Genomic DNA, 12,573 nt, shown 5'->3' with positions numbered 1-12,573 from the left:
TTTTTATGAACCATAAATATTGTGACACATTTAGAGCTTTTATTTTATTTCTTTTTATATTGGTGTCACCATGTTATCATTAGAAGATGCAGCAGTGAATATAAATGTTTCTCTTGTTTTACTTAGTGAGCATTCTCAGTAATGGATTCTTCTGCAGTGACTAAACAGAGGTCGCCGTTCATCCAGCATTTTATTTAGCGGTGTATCGCTAAAGAGGAGGAGGAGGATGGTGTTGTGCTGTAATGGAAGGGTGATGAGGATTTTAAGGTTGGAGTGAGAATGCACAGAAGGAAGCTGTCAGAGGTTAGCTGCTGTTGCTGTTGCTGCTGCTGCTGCTACTCACACCTACACACAGAATAAGCCAACAAACCTTGATTTCCTCCTACACAACAACTGCACATTAAGTCTGGACTCTATCCTGTGCATCACACACACTGACAAACATTTCCTCCTGTAATTAGCACATTTCCTCCCCTCCAAAAATTCAGGACCATCCACTGTAACCCAGTGACTCCCATTATCTGCGGGAAGTTAATTTATTCATTTACACAGGATGACCTCCCGCATGTGTTGTCCGTGCACTGCCGAGCTCCCACGGCACTAACACTGTCCTCCGAACAACATTCTTTGATTTGTCTTCCTCTTTCCTTCTCGCTGCTCAACCCACTCTGTCCTGTTTATCTGCCTCTTCATCGCTCTCAGGCTCCCTTTTCAGCTGATGGAGCTTATTGTGGACAAATAGGCTTACAAGTGTCTCTATGGCAACGGCGGATCGTAAAGAGCTACATAAGCACTTCATCAGGGGCCATGATCCAACGGCTCCCATTGGAGATGGTGCCCCCAACCTCCCGCAACAAGTAAAGGCAGGCCAGAGAGGCTCCTGGGAGGAGGAGGGGAGAGCGAGAGGTGGCGATAATGCTGAGAGAGGATGGAAGAGGAGGCGAGAGAAAAACCATTTCTCCTCTCTCTTCTCTCTGCGTTTCATTCAGCCAGTCTCTTCGACATCCACCCAGCTCTTCTGCTTCCTGAGGACTTTTACTGTTCGGCTCTACGGTGATTTTATATCTTGTGGAGACCAAAGAAAACTTCAGAAACAAGGAAGAGGTAAGGCATTCTTTGAAGCAACAAGCTGGTTCAAAATAAAGGCTGAAAAACTGACTTCAGAAAGGCATGTATTTTTTTTCTGGTATTCACGCCACTTATAAATAAGAAATTACTCAGATTTGGAGTCCTGAAAGAGAGCAGCAGACCAGTCTCCAATTCGGGGCTGAAAGGAGTGGTCAGTTTAAATGGTTGCTATTGACAGAGAAATTAATTGACAATGGCTGAAAATCCAGTGATCTTTTAGGTCATTTATTAACAAATATTACAAAAACAACTTGAGATTAAAGGTCTTTCAATGCTTGGTTATTTTGTGGTTTTAGTTTATGTCATTTCTCTTTAAAAGACTCACCTATTTTCTGACTTTACTTCCTAGCAAGTTTAATATTTTAGACTTCTGATTAAAAAGAAGATGCTATCAGATTGTTTTGTTTTTTGATTACTTGATAGACTGAAAAATGCAGCCTTTATCCTTCCTAATGTAAAACATACTGATGCAGTGACTCTTTTACTTGCTCCATTTTTAAGGGTTAAGGTGCTGGCCACTTGGGGTCGAGGTAGGGCTGTAATCTCACTCCATCGCTCTGTTGTGAAACCTTTTCTCAGCGCATGTTTTATTGTAGCCACAGCACCTGGAGGCGCATGTACAACTGATGTGGCCCAGAAGATACCTCCAGCATGTAAATAGATTAACCTACCATAAAAACACTGTGGTCAAGCATTAAAGGGGCTGGTCATGCTGAAAACAACATCTATACTAGAAAAACCACTAAAAATGGGACTTAGATTTGTCAGCTTTAAAGCTGTGAATCGGAAACAGTGTTTTTCATTTAGAAAAAAAAGGTGCCAAAGTCCCATCATGTAAAATCAATGCTTTAAAATCCTAAATAATGACCCACAACGCAAGAATCAGTGGCCTTCACAGCTGTGCTTTTTAATACAAGCTAACAAAAGGCCCACTATTGATCGGCTTGAATAGAGATCCTTTGGAGCAGATATGACACCTGCAGAACAAAGAGCCGACGCAGCATGGTGGATGTTGTCTTTTTGAAAAATATGCAGATATCGAACACACTTCAGAGGATGCTTTGTTTTACAAAATGAATGTTCATTAAAACTCGTTGCAGGTCAACCCTGTGCTGTTAGTTATGTTTTATTGGTACCATTTTCAAACATCCACAGATTCTAATTAAACATTTCAAGCGTGTCTCTTTCTAAACATATTATTTATTTCTTTATCACTCAATTGAGAATAAGAATGTTATTTCCATCTGCTATAATTCATTTTTGGCAGTGTGGCTTTGTTCTGGGACAGCAGAAGCAAAAATGCTCACAGAGCAGAGCAGGCAACAGAGGTGGGTTGCAAAGTGGCTTGCAGATGTCCAGGAACTGGCAGGTTAATGCAGATTAAATAGCACAACCTGTATTGCCAGTTGGATGCATAAAAGAGCGTCAGCTGAGTCGTCAGCTGATGTGGGCTCAGTTCAGCTGATCTGGGATTAGGCTGATTTTGACTTTGTGGCCTGTTTGAATGAATGCTCTGTTCTCACAGACACAGCCTTTCAGAAATAAACTTGAAGTCTGCTTGTCATTCCCCCTCATCAGGGAACAGTGAAGGAGGACGCGGCCATGGCCTCCTGGTTCAGCTGGAACGAGCCGTATTACCGGACTCCCCGCCGGGACCCGGCCAACGTGGTTACCGACACCCTGATGCTCGAGTTCAGCTGGCAGCTGAAGGAGTCTGAGAAGCAGCAGAGAGAGAGGGAGAACGAGTACCGACGCACGAAGACTGGGGTCGACTACAGCTGGCTAGCCAGCACGCCCCGGTCCACCTACAACATCAGTACAGGCGAGAGACTTGGCCTGGAGGACCTCTGTGCCAAGGTGCCCCCATCCTGTTGTGGGCTGGTCATACTCAAGTAAGGTGATAGCGAGTAGGCGTGAGATGAAAATCACTATAGCAGTTTAGCAGTATACCATATTCTTTCCTTGTTGCCAAAAATCTACTTTAATTTTATTAAATGTGAAGACAGTTTGACTTCAGAGCTACTATCTCATGACTACTTATGAAATGAATGAGGAGAGCTACAAGTTAGCATCTATTCTCTAAGAAGAAGAAGAAAAAACCCCCCTCAGAGATTAAATTTATTGACACATTATTTAACACTGGATAATAATGACAGCACAATCACATACACACAGTGCAATGAATAAATAAAGATATTTAGCTAGCAAGCATGCTAACCTTAGCTTTATTTATTGGAAAAAGATTTGTGCTTCGAGTTGAAAGATAAGATCACCAATGTTGTAAGAATGTATTTAAATATATAATTGTATTTATTTTTTGTAACAATACCCATAACCAACACGGCAATGCTAACAAGCCAATGTGGCACAAAGTTTACTGCTATTTTGATTTTGTGTGTTAGCACAGCCGTCTCCAACCTGTTTTGCACCACGGGCCGGTATGTCCAACGATATTTTCACGGACTGGCCTGTAAGGTGTTGCGGATAAATAACAAAATAAAACCAGAACCGGTACCAAAAAAAAGAAGATTTATTCATAACAGACGGGGGGAAAAAACAACAGCGATAAAAACCGATAAAACCCCAAAAAACATAAATTTCACACCCGAGCCTCAACTCTCTGCCGGTACCAAACGACTCACATGGCCCGGGGGTTGGGGACTGCTGTGTTAGCATGCTTCCTAAGTACTAGGGCAGAAAAGAGGCTAAGTTGGATCTGGCCTTTTTTAAAAATTTTTCCCGCTCAGATATTTATAGACACACCCACTGGACACTTCATTACTTCCACTTGTTCAACTGCTTGTTAATGCTAATAACGAATCAGCAAATATCGTGGCAGCAACTCATGCATTTAGAAAGGTAGACATGTTCAAGACAACCTGCTGATGTTCAAATTGAGCATCAGAGTGGAGATATTTAAACTGGATAGACAAAATATCCAGTGAACGGCAGTTCAGAGGAGAATGACTGGACTTCAAGCTGATGGTTATGCAACCATGCATAACCATGCTGAATACACCTCGTTATTCATCACGCTAAACCTTGAAGCAGGTGGGCTACAGCAGCAGAAGACCACATTGAGTGCCACTCCTGTCCTGATTTCTGGTACATTATTCAGATAGTAGGGTCAGAAAGCATAGTTCCATCTTGCCTTGTATCAGTGTTTAAACTCCTGGTGGTGTAATGCATGAGGCTTATTTTTTGGCACAGTTTAGACCCTTTAGTACCAACTAAGTATCATTTAAAATCCACACTGACCTGAGTATTGTCGCTGACTGTGTTGATTCCTTTTAAGACAACAAAATCTTTTGTGACAGTTTGAGACTACATTGCATCAACTAGGCATGAGGCACTCTGGTGGTCTTCAAAAACTTATAACAGGAATGGCTACTGGTCTGTGTCTGTAACCAACTATAACCCCTCCCTAATTCTGTTTGTGTTAACACTTTTACGAGACACACTTAAGCGTCTTCTTTGGCACAGACCAGGGGAAGGTTTTGTGAGGCAAACTGATAAGATGGCCAGCTTCTCCGTCATTTGACGTGTGACTTTAATGCTCTGGTGCATTCAAAGCCATTTAATCTCCGACAGAGACTTCCTGAACTCCTCTTAGCATCTGTTCGTAGAAAGCTGCAGAGGCTCCAGGTGCCTTGTTAGAGTTTAACAGCGTTAATGTGAGTAAGAGGTGAGGTGCTAAATGGTAAGTGGAAGTCACCAACACAGCAGGGACCAAGATGACCATGTTTTTGCAATCTCAGTTTGCCTCATGTGGGCAAAGAACTCAGCTGTCTTACTATAAAGTGTGTTTAACAAAGTAAAATTGCATTTATTCATCCATTTTTTGTCCAGTTCAAGGTAGAAGGGAGACTGGGGCCTGTTCCAGCTGCCACAGGGCAACTGGGAGATCCCCCCGCCCCAAAATAAGCGTTTTTAGGTTAGATATTCCATCTGGTGAGTCTGATTTCTGGGGAATTGTTAAAAGTGTCATCTTTAAATTTATATTAAACTTACTCAATTTCATACATAAAATGAAACTGATTGACTCTATTGGTAAAGTTGGTTAGTTTTTAATCTGTTTTACAACTGAAAAGAAAAGTTTTGTGCCAGCCAAACACATTAATAACACGTTTTTGAACATCTTACCTTAGATAATACATTTTAACTAGTATTTATTATAATCGAGTGAGATTACTAGGGTTGAGAAGTCAGCCCAGGATCATGACATATGAAGGCCTAAGGATGGATTTGCGTTTCTTTTAAAATTTCTTGCCAAACTAAATTGTATCCTTAATAGGAATATTTCACTGTATTTCTAAAATTATATTGTTGGAATCATAAAAGTCTATAAAGTCATAAATCTGAGCTAGCATGAGTTGATCAAAAGGCCAATTATGAGTCAGTTTGAAGTACTTACTGAGCAACTGGTTCCCAGGTTTTCTATTTAAAAGTTTGTTAGGGCCTCAGGCACTTGTTGGCATAGGAGGAACATTTGCCATCACGTGGATCCTCATCTGTTACAGGCAGGTTAAGATGGCTCTGAGCATTACATGTCATGGGACGTGTGAAAGATTCAATTTATCGAACGTACCGACAAAAGAAAGACAGAATTTGCTAGAAAATGATGATGCTCATTAACTGACTTGTGCAGTTCCAGCGTTAGTTCTGACCAGCATCCTTTTATCAGATCATTTGACCATAGTCGCTTTCACACATGCACTTTACTTAAATAAAATAAAAAAAAAGCAAAGCATATATATAGACAGTCCTGCTTTGAGGATCTCAAGTGATTCACAGCTAGAAGAGCAAGCAGGTGTTATAATGTGAGCACGTTTGTATTAAAAGGCATCTGCTGTCACTCCACTGGACTCATTAAGGACACAAGACAAAGAACCTAGGTTCCACCATTTGTTATCTCACAATGCTCAGATTTCATCTAACAAAATGGGAAAATCCCAGCAGATTAGCAGTTTCTGAAATACTTAGACCAGTCTGTCTTGTAGCAAATGTCCTTTCTTTTGCCCCTTTTGATGTTCAGTTTGAGCTTCAGCAGGTCGTCTCTATGAAGTCTCCATTCCTAAATGCACTGAGCTGCTTCCGTGCGATTAGCTGATTTGATGTTTTTGTTTACAAGCATCTGAACCTAACAAGTATATAGAGGTGGGAAACTCTAAATGATTCAAACTTGTTGTATGAGTTAGTTAGAAGCTAATTGCTAATAATGTTCATATTTTTTAAATGAAAAACATTTTTAATGGCATCTTTTTGTAGAAAGGGTGCACAAAACAACCAAAAGAAAAAGGCAATTACAAAACCATCGCACTAACAACCACACAATCACTGTTTCATTTCTTTGCACAGGTTCAGGGAGGCCATGCAGGCCAATGAGCCCGAAGTGCATGATGTTTCTGGTCTGTTTCGCTCTGTCCTCATGGAGGCTCTGGATCACCTGAAGGAGGAGCAGGAGGCGGAGCGACTTGCTCGCCAGTGGAACAACAAACGTGCCATGAGCGTTTCCCTCATGAACTTTAGATCGCGGATCAAGATCAACCCGTTTGGAAGCACAGTGGGCCTGACCTCTGCTGCAGCTGAAGGGGCGGGTCTAAGCGACCTCAAAACCGTGTCAGAGGACGTGGAGAGAGGGATGGACAAGGACGAGAAAATGCAGAGAGTGTGGAGCATGCCTGACTTTAGATACAAAGGAACCGGCAGCAGTAAGATTGTTTGATGCGGGAGTTCACGGGACAGAGATGGTGATGATGATAATGATGATGGTGGGACGTTTCAGTAGGACTAATGCTTTGTAGCAGTGTCCACTTTTGCACCAGGAGAGAGGATGAGTCCATCTGTCCTCCTGGTTTTACAGTACAGTACCAATCAGCATTTGACCCTGCTTTACTCTTATATCTGAAGTGTCTTTTTTCTAGTTTATCATATTTTAAATATTTTTTAGTACTTGAAAGAATTTTCATGAGATTATCACTACTTGAAGTGATGCCTCTTTCATTTTGCAGAGATTTGGCATCTAAGCACTGAGGGCTTTTTAATGTAGCCTAATAGGGAAATTAATCGAATTTAAACTGCTGTTTATTGGGAGGAGAAACTTGGTGCTAGGTCAGACTACACAGGCAGGGCTGGGCTATAAATTTTGTTCATACAGTTTTTGTATAGAAGGAAAATAGTCTTAAAACAAATGACTTAATCCAATGAGAAGGTGAGTCACGCGTTCCCTCCTGAACTGCACAGAAGGACCCAGGAACATAATTCATCATCCAAGGTCGGTGAACTGAAAGCTCTCTTTCTGTGCTCTTTATTTGCAAGAGGATGTTGGAGGGGAGGGGTTGGGGGAAGAGGAATTAATCATCAAAGGCTGTCAGATCAAAGTAAAAGCTTTGACGCACTTTAATTGCTGTTTCTGCTCCATTTGTCACCCACCATTATTCAGCAATACATAAAAGGTTTCATCCATCATCCATAAACATCTTGACATCGTCTCCACACAAGAGGAACTGACAGTGTCTGTGTTTTTATATGTCAATACAATAAAAATAACTGATTTTGAAACATTGTTCATGAGAGAATAAATGGTTATGAATAAGAATTACTATAATAATTCAACAATACAGAGTCGATTTGCATTTTTAACATAATATACATGTTAAAAACTTATTTCAACACACAATCAGGCTTGCACTTTTGCAACCACAATTCTCATCAGCTACAAGCAGAAAATGAACGTACGAAACCTTTCTAAATGTAGGAAGGCTGCTATGAATGGGGAAAGTAACTAAGAGCTGAAAGAAGAACAGCAAAGTCTGTTTTCAAATCTTTAAATCAGGTTTATTAAAAAAGAAAATCAGAGGGTGTGACTTGATCAGTCCTCTTTTTGTTGCTACACGAGACTCCGACCAGGCTGCAGGTGGCTGAGATACACTGTGGGTAATGTTGGAGCCAGCTTCACACATGGAAGACACATATAGATCTAAGCCCATATCTCTTCTGAACCAATTACTGACTGAATTCAGTATTTTGTGAAATGGTATGTTGCGACCTAATTAGGGAGTTCTTTTTTTGAAAGACATGACAAACTGCAAGCAAATCTGAGAAGTCAGAGGCAGGTGAGCAACTTTATTTCCATCTGGTGGACCACAGATGAACTTACCCAACTGCTTAATAATAACACCACTTACATCATGAGCCTGCGGTGTGAATGCTTCTTGTTTTGCCCACAGAAATATCTCCTCCTGCACTCCGTCAACGTTGCTGCTGCCTCTCTGTGGCAACTCAATTTACAGTCATCTTTTCCTTCTCAGAAAACTCTGCTTTTATTTTTTCCTGAGATCTGCTGAGGTGTCTGGGCCTGACAAACAGGACCGGTGTTCACAGCGGGATTACAGGGTAGAGTTCAAGAACTCCAGAAGCTCTGCTCGATTTTTGTCTCGCTGTAAGAAAACAAAGCAAACATAAGGCAAGTGAAAAAAAACACAAACAATCTATAAACTACAAAAAGGCACATCTGATTGCTTACCTGTTTGTCTTTCTTTGATTTCTTTACTTTCATCTTTATCTTCTTCCCTGAAATCATGCTGTATTTGCCCTTTTTCCTGTCCTTCAAATACTGAAAGGAAAAACACATTTAATTTTAAAGAATCTTATCAGTTCAACTTCTAACTAATCCCAGGAAAATGCCAGACAGGCTCTATCACATTCCAATATCAATGCAAACACAGGCTGTACTCAAGACAACACTTGCAATTTGAAGAAATGCACCACAGCATGTCCCAGAAACGGCTCTTTGTTCTGTGATGCTTAACACAGCACTGGGTTTATTATGCATGGAAGCTGCACATGGCGTATGAGGATGGCAGGAAGTCAGGTACAGGAAAAGAATAAAGAATGAGGTCAATTTTCAAAATAAAAGCCAAGTTAAGGATGGAACAAAAATGTCGGAAAATGCGAAGATGCACACCTGCAGTAACAGTATGAAGAAATATGGATCAAAACAATTAAAGAATAAAAAGTTTGGGTGTTCTGACTTTAAAATGGCTGTCATATTAGCCAGGCTGGAGTCACAACTCTTTAAAAACAAAGTTGTAAAATGAAGAATATTACCACCTATTATGGATGGCTTTGATATTAGAAGTCCTTTATGGTCTATAGGATTTTGGAGGGGACTTCATGGTGAGGCGAGCTTCATTTGGACAGGTGCTTGTGTGCTTTGTTATTCCCACCTCAAAGATGAGGAGGATGAGTAGCAATTGTTGCATGTTTTATTCTAAGAATAAAGATGAATAGACTTATTCTGTAATTCATCTTGGGCCATTGTGAGAACACCTAATGATTAAAGTGCTAGTCCGTAATCTTAAAAAATAATCACTCTATTCTTCCTGTGAAAGAACTGTTTGCAAATGCATGAATATATTTACATGATATAATGCACCAATATAAAACACTCGTCTAACAGAAACACGTAAAGGTTTTTGCTGAATGTTTTCCTACCTTGGAGATCTGCACAGGTCCTGAGCTGTCCTCCTCTCCTTTTGACTTCTTTTCTTTCTTACGTTTAGACCGTTTCTCTTTCTTCCCTTTCTGGATAGAAAAGAAAAAAGCATAATTCAGTTTTCTTGGGACTTAAAAATTCTTTGGCAATATAAGCTAACAAATGAATAGTAAATTACTTTTTTATGTTTCTCCTTTCTCCTTTTCTTGGACTGTTTTCTGGATTTACTGCGAGAGTCTAACAGGAACAGAAATAACACACCAAGCTGAATCCAAACAGATATCAGCACTGTGATGAAAAACTTCAGGAGAAAAAAAAGACTCTTTAGATACATTTCAGACGTTTAGTGCACACTTACCACTACTGCTAGAGCTGCTGCGACTTCGGCTGGATGACCGTGAAGAACCCGAAGATGACGATGAAGATGACGATGCAGACGAAGACGACGACGATGAGCTGGAAGAGGATGATGAGGAAGATCTGCTACGGCTGCGTTTCCGCCTCCTTTTTTCTCTTCCTGAAAAAAAGGGGCAAAACAAAAATGTAATTACACAATAAACTAACGTAAGCCATATTTACAAAATTACAAATGCAGCCATTCAGCATTTCCCTTGTCTGACAGTGTCTGGAAGCGAGACACAGTAAGGGAGTATAATTGGTTACTAAGGTGTCATTTTGAATATGACATACACAAACATAGTTTGTACTATTTTTAAGCATTTATATAGCTCTAGGTGCAGTGAAACAGAAAGGAAATGTGTCCTGTTTTATTGTTTTTCTGCTAATGTGAATTCAGTCTCTTTTATGTATTTTTGCTGCTATATCTTCACAAAAAATGAAGACTTTCAGTCAAATCTTTGATAGATTTGGAGAGATATGTTGCATCTACTATAACTATATATAGTAAACATAATAGGTAAACACTAATTTAACAGTCAGTTTTCCTTCTTTTCAGCAACAATCAGTCCACTCTTTGATCACCAGTCACCAACATGAGACACTGTTTTACACTGTTGGCTGCTATAATTTCCCTTGAGATCAATTAAGTATCTATTCATCTATTTATCTATGTCCAGCCGTAACGTCACGTGTCTTCAGCTGTTAACTCTAATAAAAAATATATAAAATGAAAGAGCAACCGGTAAGCATTGGGGAAAAACTTGCCTGTGCTTCTGGATCTTTTCCTTTCATCCTTCCTGGAGCTGGAGGAGGTGGACACTCTACAGTCCGCTTCTGCCGACTGCAAACGCAGAGAAATCATTATTGCTTGTGTTGCGTGTGTGTATATGTGCGGGTTTTGTGTGTGACAAGAAACAGGTCACCCTTTAAAGCTCCTGGATAAGCTGGCAAAGCTACGAATAACAAAACCCCAAATAAATGAAAGAATACGGAGATATGGATATACAAAAACGTTGCAGACAGTGCTACGTTTACAGAGCTACAGCTAAAAATTCCCCCCGCTATAAGCTATTAAACCTGAGCTTTTGTACTCACCATAGCGACAGTTGGGTGCAGTTGAAATTATATTATTATTTTCTATCTACAAAGACTTTAAGAAGGGGTAAACTGTGAGTTTATAACCAGTTATCTCCGGTAAATTAGCACTAGTTAGCTACCTTAGGAATCATTTTGTATCCCATGATGCACCGGTACAAGCTACTTTCAAAACAAAGGCGCGAGAAGAACCGAAAGCTATCACAGCGCGCCCCAGTGGCGACAGAGATATTATTCATTGCAGAGTATTCGTATTGCTTGTGTTTGCTCGATGAAAACATACTACTATACTATTATATTTAAATAAAGAGAAGGAGTTTTGAATATAATTTAATCAATAAGTGGTCTAGAGAAAGCTTATGATAGGTTAACAAGAGAGGAACTGTGATGCTTCATTAGAAAACAGGAATGGCAGATAAGTACATTTTTATTCCTTGTCCTCCTCTCCCATATCTTGAGAGAGTGTTCCACATTTTAACAGGTCCTGTGGGAGATGCATCTAAAATTCGCCTTTTTACGCAGTGTATGTGAAAAGAGGGCTTTTTATTCTAATTAGATGAATAAAATCAAATCAAGAAAATGCTATGTGCACTAAAGAAGGTTGCAAGCTACAGCTTTGCAGATTTTGATGAATATCATTGAAAATTTCTGGTCATTTTTCCTCCTGCTAGACATGTATTTCAATTTTGCACAGGAGAAAATATGATGTGAATTGACATAATATGTCTGAGTCATAATTTGTTTAAAACAGGTATGCCAAACTACCAAGACTGTTACCAGTGAGAAAAGCAGCTATATTCGAATACAGCAACTATCACAAGTCATAAATGAGAATAAATTTGACCTTCTTTTATTATTATTATTATTATTATTATTATTATTATTATTATTATTATTATTATTATTATTATTATTATTGTATTTCCTTAGTAAAAATGTTAAAAAAGTTGCATTCTATATTATATATTTCACAACATCCCAGCATTGTGAACGCTTCTCTCTTTGTCCCACACAAACACTGTGTTCATCCCACACTGCATGAGGACAACAAGGCAGTGGTGAGATGTGCAGTAGGAGTAACATATGGGTTCAAGGTGGAGGTGTGATTGCATCAAAAATCGGCTCTGAATCCCTTTTTGTTTGCAGTGGTGATAGACAGGGTGACAGATGAGGTCAGGCAGGAGACGATACTGTGATCTATACAAAGTAGTTGGAAGAAAGCCTGCAGAGGTGGACTTATGCTCTGTAGAGAAGAGCAATGAAAGTCAGAAGAAGTGAGATAGAATGCGTGCGTGAATGGGAGGGTGAAGAAGAAAGGAGGAGTAAGAGTGCAGGTGGATGAATTTAAATACCTGGGGTCAACCATCCCAAGCAAGAAGAGCACGCAGACAGGGTGGAGTAGGTGGAGATGAGTATTAGTAGTGATTTGCAAAAGAAGGATGGTGGCAGGAGTG

The 12,573-nt window shown here is 39.9% G+C and overlaps 2 protein-coding genes and 1 long non-coding RNA gene across 3 annotated transcripts; 1 reads left to right on the top strand and 2 right to left on the bottom strand.

Moving 5' to 3' along the window:
* The first annotated feature begins 729 nt into the window (after nucleotides 1-729).
* rd3 (retinal degeneration 3, GUCY2D regulator) lies at nucleotides 730-7,696 on the top strand. The gene is made up of 3 exons (XM_006792557.3): nucleotides 730-1,104; nucleotides 2,707-3,020; nucleotides 6,487-7,696. The coding sequence occupies exons 2-3, from the start codon at nucleotides 2,731-2,733 to the stop codon at nucleotides 6,851-6,853; spliced, it is 657 nt and encodes a 218-aa protein (XP_006792620.1). The 5' UTR covers nucleotides 730-1,104; nucleotides 2,707-2,730; the 3' UTR covers nucleotides 6,854-7,696.
* On the bottom strand, nucleotides 7,510-10,619 carry si:ch211-22i13.2 (uncharacterized). The gene is made up of 6 exons (XM_087852458.1): nucleotides 10,607-10,619; nucleotides 9,984-10,142; nucleotides 9,804-9,862; nucleotides 9,625-9,714; nucleotides 8,654-8,743; nucleotides 7,510-8,567 (listed from the first exon to the last, which is right to left on the bottom strand). Exons 1-6 carry the CDS (start codon nucleotides 10,617-10,619, stop codon nucleotides 8,517-8,519), a joined length of 462 nt encoding a protein of 153 aa, XP_087708584.1. The 3' UTR covers nucleotides 7,510-8,516.
* Nucleotides 10,620-10,788: 169 nt separating this feature from the next.
* LOC148098425 (uncharacterized) lies at nucleotides 10,789-11,277 on the bottom strand. The gene is made up of 2 exons (XR_015720720.1): nucleotides 11,120-11,277; nucleotides 10,789-10,865 (listed from the first exon to the last, which is right to left on the bottom strand). It is a non-coding gene; the product is annotated as an uncharacterized LOC148098425 (long non-coding RNA).
* Nucleotides 11,278-12,573: the final 1,296 nt, after the last annotated feature.

The sequence above is a fragment of the Neolamprologus brichardi genome, chromosome 15 (genome assembly GCF_056152115.1).
Source record: "Neolamprologus brichardi isolate AB-2024 chromosome 15, ASM5615211v1, whole genome shotgun sequence".
Classification (NCBI taxonomy): Eukaryota; Metazoa; Chordata; class Actinopteri; order Cichliformes; family Cichlidae; genus Neolamprologus; species Neolamprologus brichardi.
The sequence above is the reverse complement of the archived record's forward strand: the minus strand, read 5'-3'. Positions and strand labels throughout refer to the sequence as shown.